Source organism: Trematomus bernacchii, unplaced genomic scaffold (genome assembly GCF_902827165.1).
Source record: "Trematomus bernacchii unplaced genomic scaffold, fTreBer1.1, whole genome shotgun sequence".
NCBI lineage: Eukaryota > Metazoa > Chordata > Actinopteri > Perciformes > Nototheniidae > Trematomus > Trematomus bernacchii.
Window position 1 is genome coordinate 184,942 of NW_022987585.1, and position 15,618 is coordinate 200,559.

The window sequence follows — 15,618 nt, forward strand, 5'->3', positions numbered from 1 at the left end:
AGAGAGTAGAGAGAGAGAGAGAGAGAGAGATAGAGGAGAGAGCGATAGAGAGAGAGATAGAGCGAGAGAGAGAGAGAGAGAGAGAGAGAGAGAGAGAGATAGAGAGAGAGGAGAGAGTATAGATAGCGCGAGTGAGCGAGAGATAGAGATAGATGATAGACGATATATCTCTCTCTATCTATCGTATAAGTCTCTAGATATCTCTCTCTCTCTCTCAGCTCTATCGCTCGCTAGCTCGAGCTAGTCTCTCTCTCTCTATCGCTTCTCTCTCTCTCTCTCTGACACCCATTTTCCGGATGTGATGGGCATGTCTGCAGAAGATTGCCAGGGAGTGCGTTCAGACAAGAAAAAGGAGTATTTCCCAGGCTGTGTCGCAAAGAGGAATACATGCAGTGTGATGAGAACACAAGCTCTGATTCATTTCTACAAGGTATAGCAAAGCAATAATGAAGTGCTCTCATTTTCTCTGTGACAGAACAAAATCCCCTTGAATTATGCTTTAAAACAATACAGTGGTGCGTGATGTACCTGTTGTTAGTGCTTTTAATGCAATTGTGTTATGTTATAATGGGAGAGAAATACACATTTTCAGGGATGATCTTGAGGTGTTTCCAGGGGAGATTAACTGTGATGTGCTGCATGTTGGTGAAGGAAATATATGGGTTTTCTGATTTATTTATTTATAATTTAGCAGCTACAAAATTTAAATATTCATAATTAACCCGTGCCCAAAATGCCTTCAAAATAAAGCATACACTTATATTAACCTAAATAATGACACTAACTAAAGATGCTTTTACTGCAAACAAGAGAATTCATCTTTAGGTTTTCACAATTTTCTCCATTGACATTGAAATACATGCATATTATCGAGTATACTTCTTAAATGTTACAGTGGACAAAAAGAGGAAAGAAACTCCCTTTTTGTCATTTGATAAGCTATTTGAAAATGAAAAACAGGTTGTCATTTGACTTTCTTCCAAAGCTTTTTAGCGTTGAGGACTATTGCAAATAAAATATATATCATTTTAAAGTGCACCCATGTTTCCTTTCTTTCATGTTTGGCTCTTTATTATCATGCGGCCCAACACAACAGTTTGAATGTCACTTCAAAACGCTTCAAAATCCCTGAAAACACCTCAAGATCATCTCTGAAAATAGTTCAGTTATGATTTAGGCACTGCAATACCAGTTGAGGACATTAGATGTTTTTTGTATCGGCTAAATCATAAAGGAATAAATCAGAAAACTAACTCAAGGTACAACCGCAGCTGAGACACCAGATACCGACTCTTAAGCAGGGAAATGATCCAATGTGGAAACAAGAAAATACTCAATAAAACGTGTCAATATAATATATTTGTGCATTTTATTTCCTCTGGGTTCAAATAATCCAAAAGCACAATGAACAATGGTTTAACCCAGGGGTCTCAAACTCAAGGCCCGGGGGCCAAATCCGGCCCGTGACTTCATTTTCTGTGGCCCCACAAGAGCTTGCAAAGAATATTATGTTTATTATACGGTTACATGATGATTTACAGAAGCACGTTGCCCATAAACTACATGTCCCACAATGCATCTCAAATTAGACTTTTTTCTCAGAATTGGACTATTTTTTTTAAATAGTATTTTTTTTTAAATGCCACTTCTGTTCTTGATTGTGACTTGTTTTCCAGAATTTGGCTTTTCCTTTTAAATCATTTTGTGACATTCTCACTGAAGAGACTTGCAATTATTTGCCCCAGACTTCTGCTTTCAGACGTAGTTAATTATGAAGTTATTACCCTATCCGATAATGATCCAATGCAGAGCCAATAATGTCATATAATACATAATTTATATTTATATATGTATTTTTATATAGTCTTAAAGTTACAACCGGCCCTTTGAGTGCAGCCATAATGCTGATGTGGCCCGCAATTAAATTGAGTTTGACCCCCCTGGTTTAACCTATAATGCTTTGCTGCTTTTTCTGTGGCTTTTTGGGGCTTCCCCTGCGTAAGACTCACTATCAGGCGCATCAGAGGCAGTTTAATTCCCTTTAGGGTGTTTTTTAAGATCCAAATTGTGAAAGAAACTGCTGAAATAAGAGGACTTTGGTCCATCTTTATTGTGCTACAGGTGGAAAATAAGCCGTAATGTGACTTTTGTGTTTGAGATGCTTCATCATGTTCTCAATTGAGAGCATGATTATGTTTAATGCTTACAGGGGTGGCGAATGAAAACCAAAGTGATAAGATGAAATACAAATGTTTTTAACTCGGGAGAGGCAGCAGGGTAATAACAATTAAACCATGGTTCATTGTGCTTTTGGATTGCTGGAACTGGAGAGGAAATAAATGCACAAACGTTATTCTTGTCTGGATAATGGATCATTTCCCTGCGTAAGATTCGCTATCTGGTGCCGTTTGGTTACTTTCTGTTGTATTTATTTATGATAATACCAGTTGAGGAGTGAGGACACGTCTGGTGCCATCCATTATTGTATTCTAACTGTATTTGTGTCATTGTGTTTTGTACCCATTCATTGGTATTTTCACATTTATCTTGTCCTTTTACTATATTCTCAGATATGTTTGTAGTTTTTACATTATCATTCATGTTTGTTGATTTGTGAAGCCCTCTGAGACAAATGTGTTGTCTGATAATGGGCTCTATAAATACTTTATTTATATCCTGCTTTAAACGTCCCTTATTATACTGTTTTTCATCAATATATTATAGGTCTCAGATATATACAGCACCTGTCTCTGATTGGCTGAAACACCAAACAGATCATTGCAGCATCCCATAATCCCCTCTGTTTCAGCCCTGTTTCAAAAGAGCTGATTCTCTGTCTGTTACTTTAGATAAAAATAAGGAGCCCCTCCCCACGCCCCTCTGAGAGAGATTTGGTTACAAAGAACACAATGGTGCTCTAGGAGGAGATTCAGGTGATAAGGGGGGGGGGTTACCTTGGTTGCTGATTGGCTAATGGTTACACAAGGCAAAATCTGATCAGCTCATTTTCAGACAGGTTTTTATATAAATGGATCAGGACAAAAAGGGAGAACATATTTTTTCCTGAAACGTTCAGAGTCTCTTTCCACAGAGGGGACACATGTTGATGTAGAAGAGACATGAAGAAGAGGGGACACATGTTGATGTAGAAAAGACATGAAGAAGAGGGGACACATGTTGATGTAGAAGAGACATGAAGAAGAGGGGACACATGTTGATGTAGAAGAGACATGAAGAAGAGGGGACACATGTTGATGTAGAAGAGACATGAAGAAGAGGGGACACATGTTGATGTAGAAGAGACATGAAGAAGAGGGGACACATGTTGATGTAGAAGAGACATGAAGAAGTGGATTTTGCATAATAGGTGACCTTTAACTCTACACACTGACACCCACCTGTCCAGCGCGATGGCCGTCATGGAGTAGATGCTCGCGAACACCGCGGCCACGGGGAAGAAGTTGTGGAAGCGGCAGTAAATCAGGCCGAAGTACCACTCGTTGTGCACGGCGTAGGTGAAGTTGATGACGGTGTTAAAAGCGGACATGGAGGCTTCCGCGAACGCCAGGTTGAGGAGGAAATAATTGGTCACAGTCCTCATGCGTTTGTGAGCCATAATAATCCAGATCACCGTAACGTTGCCCACCACGGACACGATCACGATGGAGCTGTACGCGATGGCCCACAGCGCGATCCTCCACGCGGGCTGCACGAACTGGTTCCAGTACTCGGTCCCGTTGGTGGAGTTGGTGGGGATAGTGGGGCTGTCGGTGATGTTGAAAAGAGGATCCATTGCGCTGGTTGGAAAGTCTAAAAACCGGTGGAGAAAAACAATCTAATTAATTGCGCAAAGAAGTTCAAAGTTTCAGAAAAGCGTGCGAGGTTCACGTACCCTTCACTGGGTTTGAAATAATATATCCAGGGTTCAGAATAGTGGATCTGTCGCTATCTAACACCTGTGGCGGTGCGTAAAAGCGAAAACGCGCCTTTTACGCGCATTGCAGCACAAGTCTGTGTTCCGCTCACTGTTCACACACACTTATCCCCCTCTCTCTCTCTAACACACACACACTCTCTCCTTCTCTCTCTTTTCTGCCGAGAGCCAATAGGCAGCCTCTTCACAGTAATTATGAATATGGATGAGCCCAGGTATATCATTTTTTCCATTCCGCAGGATTATCATGCTTTAAAATACCTCTCATCTGATTAAATGGGCAAGAGAATAGTGTAAACAAATTAACTAATAGATATCACAATGAAACCTCCCTAGTTGAGAAATATCATTTGTTTTGTCAGAGGTTCCCTGGGATTTGATGTGTACATATCCAAATTAGGCTTTGCTTTATTAAATAGAAATGTACGGTGCCAATGAGTTACATCGACCCAAAACACTTCCACTCTTTAGTGTCCCCTGGTCTCCCAGCTGTGTGCGTCACTCTTTAGTGTCCCCTGGTCTCCAGCTGTGTGCGTCACTCTTAGTGTCCCCTGGTCTCCCAGCTGTGTGCGTCACTCTTTAGTGTCCCCTGGTCTCCCAGCTGTGTGCGTCACTCTTTAGTGTCCCCTGGTCTCCCAGCTGTGTGGATCACTCTTTAGTGTCCCCTGGTCTCCCAGCTGTGTGCGTCACTCTTTAGTGTCCCCTGGTCTCCCAGCTGTGTGCGTCGCTCTTTAGTGTCCCCTTTAGTGTCCCCTGGTCTCCCAGCTGTGTGCGTCGCTCTTTAGTGTCCCCTGGTCTCCCAGCTGTGTGCGTCGCTCTTTAGTGTCCCCTGGTCTCCCAGCTGTGTGCGTCGCTCTTTAGTGTCCCCCTGGTCTCCCAGCTGTGTGCGTCACTCTTTAGTGTCCCCTGGTCTCCCAGCTGTGTGCGTCACTCTTTAGTGTCCCCTGGTCTCCCAGCTGTGTGCGTCACTCTTTAGTGTCCCCTGTCTCCCAGCTGTGTGCGTCACTCTTTAGTGTCCCCTGGTCTCCCAGCTGTGTGCGTCACTCTTTAGTGTCCCCTGGTCTCTCCAGCTGTGTGCGTCACTCTTTAGTGTCCCCTGGTCTCCCAGCTGTGTGCGTCACTCTTTAGTGTCCCCTGGTCTCCCAGCTGTGTGCGTCACTCTTTAGTGTCCCCTGGTCTCCCAGCTGTGTGCGTCACTCTTTAGTGTCCCCTGGTCTCCCAGCTGTGTGCGTCACTCTTTAGTGTCCCCTGGTCTCCCAGCTGTGTGCGTCACTCTTTAGTGTCCCCTGGTCTCCCAGCTGTGTGCGTCACTCTTTAGTGTCCCCTGGTCTCTGTTGTGTTTGAGCTTCTTGCAGCGTCTGGTTTCTACAGCTTTCAGTAAACGCTGCGCATGTCTCCTCAAGTTGCTGAATGTTCTCTAAACGCTGCATGTGTTGTCAAGTTGATGAAGATGTTTCTTCATGTGTTTTTGGAACATTTGTGTTTTTATATCTGCGTTGTTTCTGAAGCTGCAGCATGTTCTGAAATCTTGTGTTTGCACATACAAATGAGGCTTTATCTAATGCTAACATTTGGGGATTTAGGAGAAATCTACAGACACAAATAGACTACAAATTAATAGAATAAACTCCTATATTTGGATTTTTGAGTGAAGACCAAAAACCTATAATTAGCCACTGCATGAAACACACATTTCCCCCTCTAATGTCCCCCCATGTTTTAGACATGTTGTAATGTAATGAAGGGTCTCTCTGTTATAATGTCTTCCCGCTCACTGCCCCCTCTTGTGGATTTACAGTCAGTGCACGTGCTTCAGTTGATTTACAGGAAGTGAACACACACACACGGTGATACAATCAATTACAGTAATGGAGCATGCTTCAGAGACGGTTCCTTTACATGTTTTGTTGTAAACATCCTATAGTTATAACACTCCCCGACACCTTGTATGAACTCGACAATAATGACTGCACTCATGAAAGGAAAACCTGAATAATAAAGATGTTTATTGGTAATACCTTTATCTTGATCAGCACAGACGTTTTGATTTTAATTCAAATATATTGTTTTTATTTCTTTGTATATTTCTATCGTAATTTCTTCTATACAATTTTTATATTAAACACAGATTCACAATTCACTAAGATCAACAATAATATCATCTTCAGAGAGTTTGTTCAAACCGGGAAGAAGCGGACGAAGTACCCACATCCTTTACTCAAGCAATACATACAAATACAACAAAAAGAGGTTTAGAAAATACAGTAAGTTGGAATTAAAGAAGAAGAAGACATATCTTAAACTGCTTATTGTAATAATAAGTATATATGTGGACTTTTAACATATGTACAGACAAATGTTTATCCTTATAAATACATTTCTATATATAAATGAAGGCAAGACACCTGTTCAGATCAGCCTGTAGTGCTACATGTTCCCTGTTCCTGTCCTTTTGTGTCGTTTTTAAGTATATTTTCTAAATTGTTAGGGGTCCTCGGTGCTTTGAAAGGCACCTCTAAAACACAGAAAACATTTCTTATTTCCAGAGCTCATAAATACAGGATTTAAGAGCAATGCTGCCTCCCTGGACTTCCTCCAATCATCATTAAAAACTCACCTGTTCACCGTGGCCTTTGACCCCTAACCCCTGCTTCCACTGCTACGGCTATTTATTTATTTTGACTTCATTATTTGCCCTATTTGTTTGTTGGTTTGTTTTTTTGTCTGTCCTTCCACCATGTGAAGTGGCCTTGGGTCCCTTGAAATGCATTTTCTAACAAAATAATACAATTTCTGCCCGTTTTAAATTCTCCAGAGCCCGTACGCATTTCCAATTGTTTAAATATCCTCATGAATAAATGCACACAGTTGCTCCATTACCCACGGTATTATATTCCATAGTTAAAGCCACAACATGATTAGCATTCATCAGCAGGAGGAGGTGATATTCCCACACAGAGCATCCGTCACACAGCAGGGAACCATGGGAAGAATATTGGAAAAAGAACAGACAGTTTTCTTTTGTCAGGCCATAATTTAGCACGACAAACAGAGCTCAGAACATCATGCAGTTCACATCCGACACACTCCACTTTCCTCTCCCTCGCTCTCCTCGTCCTCTCATCTTCATCGCCTGCAGGCACCAGCTTTCATGCAGCCTTGTTCCAAGTTAATGCCAGATTACCCAGAACCCCCTGTTCCTCTTGTGGGTCCTCGTGAGGTACTTCTACTAAAAACAGACGAAGAAATGCTGAGTGTGAAGACTGTGATTACATGTTTTTCTAACCTTTTATGCTCTTAAGCTTTGAGATGACGTTGTTTTAAAGTGTGCTATATAAATAAAATGTATTATTATTCAAATGTATTAAATTGAGGATAAGAAAAAGGTGTCAGTTAGAGCATTTCTCCATCTGTCTGTCCCAAACACTTGGTCCAGAGACACAATTCTTGCCCAAGTTTTGATAAAATACCACATTGTTTTCACCTAATGTTGGTGGCCTCTGTCTGTAGGTATGCTCTATAATGTAATGTCTCCTTTTCACATACCGTCAGCGATCTGACTCCTACCCCAATGACCCCGGCAAAACACCAATCAAAATGTTTATCTCCTCCTACGATGATCCCGGTACAGATGGTGTCACGGTGATTCTGGTCCTCCAGCAGAAGGACAGCTTCTCTCCAGGGATCCTCTCCATCACAGCTGTCAGCGGAGGACAAGCTAAAGAGGTGAACACACGCTGATAAGATATACTTTCCCATTTCACACTATTTACATCAGCTCCCTGTTGCACTGCACATCCATGACAATTGAATGACCTGTAGCTCTATTCACCTTCTGCTTTGCCAGCTCTCAGGCACTTCCACATTGCCTTATTATGTGTTGGTACTGCCGGTAAAAGCAGAAATGCTATTACTTTGCATTGCGCCAGCAGCTTTATAAACCTTTACTTGCCAAAGAAACAGCTTATAAGCTTTTTAATGAACTGTTATTAAGAACTAACACATATCCAGGCAAGAAACTCACCATTTAGATTATCAATATGTGATTCATTTTCCAAATAACGCATTTTGGGGAATTGATGTCAATGTTTGCTGGCTGTATGAGAGCAACTCGGCTTTAACTATATTTATAATTACTATAATTACTATAATTACTCTCACTGTCTGACACAAGTCCGCACTGCAAGTCCAACCATAGGCTGTTAAATATTTATTCTAATTCCAATTGAGAGACCCACCAATGTGCTAATAGCTAGCTAGACAGCTAATGTTCGCTAACTAGACAGATTGATAGCTCCATGGGAGAGATAGATATATAGCTGACGTTTGTTAGCCAGCTTTTTAGATAGCTCACGCTCACTAGTTGGTTGATTGCAAATATTAGCTATCTGGCTAACTAGGGAATGTAAGCTATAACCATCACACTGACAGAATGAATGACTCATCAAGCCCAACATTAGCCACCTTAAGCTTAGCGGTGGTGACGTGAATTCATGTGACCGTGCTGTAAGGCAAGGCAAGGCAAGTTTATTTATATAGCACCTTTCAACACAAGGCAATTCAAGGTGCTTTACAAAAATGAAAGACATTCAGACAAAGGCATTCAAAAACAGTCATTAAAAAGAAAAGATAATAAAACAAACATTAAAAGAAAAAAGACATGAATAAAAAGTACATGAATAAAAAGTACATGAATAAAAAGTACATGAATAAAAAGTTACAGTGCAGTTTAAGATGTGAATAGTTCAATTAAAAGCAGCGGCAAAAAGAAAAGTCTTCAGCCTGGATTTAAAAGTAGTAAGAGTTGCAGCGGACCTGCAGGTTTCTGGGAGTTTGTTCCAGATATTTGGAGCATAATAACTGAACGCTGCTTCTCCATGTTTAGTTCTGACTCTGGGGACAGAAAGCTGACCAGTCCCTGAAGACCTGAGAGTTCTGGATGGTTCATAATTTAGCAGTAGGTCAGACATGTATTTTGGGCCTAAACCATTCAGTGCTTTTTAAACCAGCAGCAGTATTTTGAAATCTATTCTTTGACACACAGGAAGCCAATGTAAGGACTTCAGAACAGGAGTGATGTGATCCACTTTCTTAGTGTTAGTGAGGACTCGAGCAGCGGCGTTCTGAATCAGCTGAAGCTTTCTAATAGATTTTTTAGTGAGACCTGTAAAGACACCATTACAGTAGTCCAGTCTACTGAAGATAAAAGCATGGACAAGTTTTTCCAAATCCTGCTGTGACATTAGTCCTTTAATCCTAGATATATTCTTAAGGTGATAGTAGGCTGATTTAGTAACTGTTTTAATGTGACTGTTGAAACTCAGGTCAGAGTCCATGACTACACCTAGATTTCTGTAGATTTCTGTAGTTCCTTTATAGCCCAACATTAGCCACCTTTAGCTTAGCGGTGGTGACGTGAAGTCATGTGACCGTGCTGTAGTTCCTTTATAGCCCAACATTAGCCACCTTTAGCTTAGCGGTGGTGACGTGAAGTCATGTGACCGTGCTGTAGTTCCTTTAGAGCCCAACATTAGCCACCTTTAGCTTAGTGGTGGTGACGTGAAGTCATGTGACCGTGCTGTAGTTCCTTTATAGCCCAACATTAGCTTTTTACTTCAGAAATCATAAAGTGGTGTTAACATGTGGAGATTAACCTGCTGAACTAAACGTGTAAGAATCATAAACATTTGTTGGACACAGAGTTTATTTTCTGCAATAATCCAAAATCCAACACAGTCTCACGGCATTTCGTGTTATAGTCACGAAATTAATCTATTGATTCGTGTTCACCAACACGATTTTGCCATTTTTTTCGTGTCACACAGAACGATTTTAAAAGCAATGTAAATAATAACAAATTAGAAGGAAAAACAGATAAAAAAAATACAGATTTCAGTATTCTCACACAGAACGATTTTAGAAGCAATGTATTTCTATTGGTAGTATGTTTCGTGCCTGCACCAAATAATAAGAAATTAGAAGGAAAAAAAGATGACAAAAAATACAGATGTCAGTATTCTGAGGCTCTGAGCCATTTCTTTTCCTCACTGACGGCAAAAAAACTCAGACATTATACAATTTAAAATAAAAGGGATAGGGTTAGGCTTAGGGTAAGATATTGAGTAAGAACATGTTTTTATGAACCACACAGCTTCTGGTCTTCCAAGACCCGACCGGACAAAAAGATGTGGTGCAGGCACGAAACATACTACCAATAGAAATACATTGCATTTAAAATCGTTCTGTGTGACACGAAAAAAATGCGAAAATCGTGTTGGTGAACACGAATCAATAGATTAAATTAATTTCGTGACTATAACACGAAATGCCGTGAGACTGGGTTGCAAAATCACATGGAGAAATCCGTTTGGATTTTGGTGCATTTTGCCATTTTGTCTTTTTCTCCTCCATTAATCAATATGCCACTTACGATACATCTTCATCTGAGACATCTTTAGAACAAGGTCAGCGGGAGTGAAACTAAATGACAGTGACGTCAAATCAATCCTGCTTCTTCTAATGAGGATTTTGACAGACTGCATTAATCAAGCACTCACGGACTGATATTATTCAATTAAAATGATCTAAATGTATGTCATGAACTATGGTAATTCAATTATCCAGTTTTATCCACATAATTGTTTCAAATTTAAATGAACATTAACCCAAAGATATACCCTTGTTCTTTTTTTTTACAATATATTAAGCAATCATTCTGTATGTTTCTTTTGGTGCTTTTTAGTATATTTTGATGCTGCTACTTTTGTTTTAAGAAGACTTTTCATTTCAGGACTTTAACTATTAACATAGTATATATTTTTTTACAATTTAGTAGTGCTACTTTTACTTGAGTAAAAAAGATCCGATTCCTCTTTCATCCACTTCTAGACGAAGAAACTTTAAATAGCAAACTGGGCTTGAAAAATTACTTTCGATTAGACTAAATAGTTGAATTAAAATGTCACTTTTTATGAAAAGGGCTTTATAGCTGCTAGTTATTGAAGTATGCCAGGTGTTATCACCAAAATAAATATATCGCTTAAGGGCTTTTTTCTCGATCCAATCACAGCTAACAAGTTAGTTGCAGGTGATGCAGACGAGGACGATGATGAAGACGATTTGTTTACTTCACCTCTCCTCTGATGATTTAATGATCACAATCAGGCTGCTGGAGTTAATGGAGACACTTTGCTGCTCCTGTCTTCAGGTACTGATTCCAGGAAAAACATTTATATTTTTCAAAGTTATAGAAAAGCTATTTTTACCTCCATGGCAGCGTGAATTTAAAGAGTCCTCTCCTGCTGATGTTCAGGTGTATATCAGTATGTAGTGTCTCTACTTTAAAGAGTTCTCTCCTGCTGATGTTCAGGTGTATATCAGTATGTAGTGTCTCTACTTTAAAGAGTCCTCTCCTGCTGATGTTCAGGTGTATATCAGTATGTAGTGTCTCTACTTTAAAGAGTCCTCTCCTGCTGATATTCAGGTGTATATCAGTATGTAGTGTCTCTACTTTAAAGAGTCCTCTCCTGCTGATGTTCAGGTGTATATCAGTATGTAGTGTCTCTACTTTAAAGAGTCCTCTCCTGCTGATGTTCAGGTGTATATCAGTATGTATTGTCTCTACTTTAAAGAGTTCTCTCCTGCAGATGTTCAGGTGTATATCAGTATGTAGTGTCTCTACTTTAAAGAGTCCTCTCCTGCTGATGTTCAGGTGTATATCAGTATGTAGTATCTCTACTTTAAAGAGTCCTCTCCTGCTGATGTTCAGGTGTATATCAGTATGTAGTATCTCTACTTTAAAGAGTCCTCTCCTGCTGATGTTCAGGTGTATATCAGTATGTAGTGTCTCTACTTTAAAGAGTCCTCTCCTGCTGATGTTCAGGTGTATATCAGTATGTAGTGTCTCTACTTTAAAGAGACAAAGGCAGACATATTCCTATTGACCTCTGAAATGTCAGAATTGACCAATCAGAATCGAGTATTCAACTGAGCTATGTAATAATATATAATAATGGCGGATGTGGGTGGCTTCAAATATGTCACAGACTTTATAATTGTAGATAAATCAAAACATAAATACCTCACTCTTCATATTAATGTGTGAAGAAACTATATTCAGGTCTGGCATCATCAGCGCCGGGTGTCTTGTTATTATTGCACATTATAAAAGGTGTGACATTTTAATGAATAGGAGAAATCTAATCTTAGTATCGTTAGCAGGGAGAAAGAAAGCAGGAATAATTAGCTCTATAGCTTTTACACAATGAGACAGGTTTCCTCGAAGGGATGACGATGAATGGAAAGTAAGCGCTTTGTGCACCAGGAAAAGCGCTATATAAATAACATGTATTATTATTATTATTAAACCTTTGCACACACACATATCCACACAGATATTCACACACAAAAACACATACACATTCACAACCTATAGGTGGAAACATGAATACACACTTGCAAACCTTTTGGGTGTAAAAGCACAGAGGTACAAAGAAGTATTTGCAGAAATATAATTCTTGTTTGGACAAATAATCAAAATCGATCTACGTAGCAGAACTGTTTTTTATTTAAATCCTTCTTCTGCCTTACATTCACGAGCTGTTGTGGCTCAGGATTCTAGATGATCGTGCATCAATCAGAGGGTCGTTGGTTCGATTCCAAGCCCCTTTAGTCAGAATGTTGAAGTGTCCTTGGGAAAGATACCTTAAACTGTGAGAAAAAGGGCTTTGAGAGGTCGCATTTACAGACATATTTCCTTTCATTTTAAGACCTGTAGTCTTTACACTCAACAGACACTGACTCACCATCAATTCAGACAGTTTATCAGACTCTATGGAGCTCCCTCTGGAGCCACAAAAGGCTTCACACAACTCATTTTCACATATGCAGTAAAACTCCTGAGCCGTCCCCTTCCTCTCTTCAGTAGAAAGTACATCACACACATTATTAAGTTTTCCTACTGTTGGCAGAGTTAGTCTGTCTCATAAGTGTAAGGGTTTGTCAGTATATCTGAAAGTAATAATCCAACAACAGAGACAGTTGTTCAACTTTATAATCCTGAACGTTACCAAGCGCTCCGTCCCAGCTGTGTGCATCACTTTTTAGTGTCCCCTGGTCTCCCAGCTGTGTGCATCACTTTTTAGTGTCCCCTGGTCTCCCAGCTGTGTGCATCACTTTTTAGTGTCCCCTGGTCTCCCAGCTGTGTGCATCACTTTTTAGTGTCCCCTGGTCTCCCAGCTGTGTGCGTCACTCTTTAGTGTCCCCTGGTCTCCCAGCTGTGTGCGTCACTCTTTAGTGTCCCCTGGTCTCCCAGCTGTGTGCGTCACTCTTTAGTGTCCCCTGGTCTCCGTTGTGTTTGAGCTTCTTCAGCGTTTGGTTTCTGCAGCTTTTAGTAAACGCTGCACATGTTTCCTCAAGTTGCTGAATGTTCTCTAAATGCTGCATTGTTTCTGAAGCTGCAGCACGTTTCTCCTGATGGAAGAGTTTTGGGTCGTTGTAAAGCGTTTGCGACCTTAAAAGAGCTAGTAGTGTAGCGACAGTAGTGTCCAGTCCATCATAATAACAAGTATAGATGCTAAAACCCTTTATGATGGATTACATGAGATAATATATCCCCTACACAGTTTCACCACATCAGCAGACGATGTCCAGTAGTTAATAATTGTCTCTCTGGAAACGTCCTCATTGCTCTCATCTCCACTGATGAAAAAATAAATTTTACAAATCCAACGAGTAATGAAAAGTGGTTTTATAGAACTGATTACATTAGCATTGCTATCTGCAGTGGGAATCAGACTCAATCATATATAATCAGCTAGATAAAACAGCAGAAATATACTCATTCTGTCAATTGGTATGCATCATTGGTAAGAGCTGCCTCTGTATTGCCAAGATGGGAATTGCAAATGAGATTTTTAATGAAAGTTATATACCTGTATGCCCCTCTCAGTTTATAGCGACTGTGTGTGTGGCTATGAGTTTGGAAATGAGTTTGGCAGAGGAAGTGTAGGATTCAGATGAGTTAACAGAAGAAATGAGCTGCTTCCTGAATATAAACTCAGTCCATATGAACTGTCTCCGAGGCCCAGACACATGAAGACATTTTTTAAATATCCAAAGGTTATTTCTGACCTTTTCAATTTTGATTGGCTTTCAGGAGCTCGGGCTAAGTGTTGTCGTTCCTCCCACTGAAACTTAAAATTCAATTATTTGTGAAAGATGTGAGACTCTTAGATGGCTTGCTGCCAGCGTAATGGCATGAGGACGTGCACAGGGGTGACGGATTTAGTTCCTTCAACAAAGATCAATTAATTGAGTGAGTTAGAGAAGCTGAAATGTGGGTCTTACTGAGAGGCACATGATTATTCATTCCTTTATTTGCTTTTGACTTGTTCATGATCTCATGGGACTACAGTAGATCCCAGCATGCATTGGAACTACAGTGCATGATAACATAATATATCCTGTTGATGACAATCGGTTTTTGAATTGTCCTTTCAAGGGTGCCCTTCAAGTGGAGAAACCTGATCAATCGCCTTTTATGATGCCTTTACATTGAAAAAAAACATCATTAAGGGCCCCCTTTGGCGACTTCAGAGTAGAGAACACTTGATGAAGTGCCATCTAGGGTGGCTTTTATGCAGAGAAAATACACTCAATCTGGTGCTTTTCCAGTAAAGCAATCCCGATAAGGTCATCTAATACATTGAATACTGTGGACAATACCGACAGGAACAATTTAGGGTGAAGTGTCTTGCCCAACGGCATGTTGAGTGCAGTGGTGGTCAAGGTACCCTTTCAATGGAGATGATGGAGAAAACATCAAGTTCCCTCTATGGTGCCGTTGCGGTGAAGAAAACATGATGAAGGGCCTTTTAAGATGTACTTCAAGTGGAGAAACATGATCAAATGCCCTCTAAATGCCCCCCTCCAGTGGAGAAAACATGAAATGCCTTCTAAGATGCACTTCTAGTGGAGAAAACATGATAAAGGTCTCTATAGGATGTCCTTCCAGTGGAGACAACATTATCAATTGTCCACTATGGTGCCCTTCCACGAAATCTTGATTAAAATGCCCCCTAAGATGCACCTCCAGTGGTGACAACATGAAGTGCCCTCTTTCATAACGTTTAAGTGGATTAGAGATGATAAAATGCCCTTTATGATGCTCTTTCTTTGGAGAAAACCTGATGATGGTGCCACACTGTTTGCAGTCAGCCACCACAGCCTAAAGAAATACACTTACCTCATTAACATCACCTCACCACTGACCCCAATTAAAACAGTATGAATACAATGGCATCACTCACATCGCCTCCACCCCACACATCATATTAACAGTAAGTTAAATAACAAGATGCATCTCTTTCTATATCTCTCTATGAGAACATCTCAGAAGATTAAACACCTGTGCTGATAATTACCTGGGTAAACATGGCCGAGTGCATTAACCTATTTGTGAAAGCATGAGTAATGTCACCAGATGCCATATATCCATCAAGGGGTGGCAACAACAACTGATGCAACCAGAAGCAACGGATTAGCTGTGATCCGAGGTCAAAGCAGAACCCCATAGTAAATAATTCCTTTACTAGTTATTTTCAAAGCATGTTCCTCTGTCTTTCAAGTTTCAAGTCAGTAAACATGAATAGATGGAAACCAAATGTAATTAAATATATATATTG

The 15,618-nt window shown here is 40.2% G+C and overlaps 1 protein-coding gene across 4 annotated transcripts in view; it reads right to left on the reverse strand.

Annotated features, from left to right (window-relative positions):
- The window catches only part of tacr1a (tachykinin receptor 1a), a 79,607-nt gene extending 75,814 nt beyond the window's left edge, over nucleotides 1-3,793 (reverse strand). For all 4 annotated transcript variants that reach the window (XM_034128335.1, XM_034128333.1, XM_034128336.1 and 1 more), the window contains exon 1: nucleotides 3,399-3,793. In XM_034128335.1, coding sequence (XP_033984226.1) covers nucleotides 3,399-3,793 — 395 coding nt within the window. The remainder of the gene's footprint in view (nucleotides 1-3,398) is intronic.
- Between the last annotated feature and the right edge of the window lie 11,825 nt (nucleotides 3,794-15,618).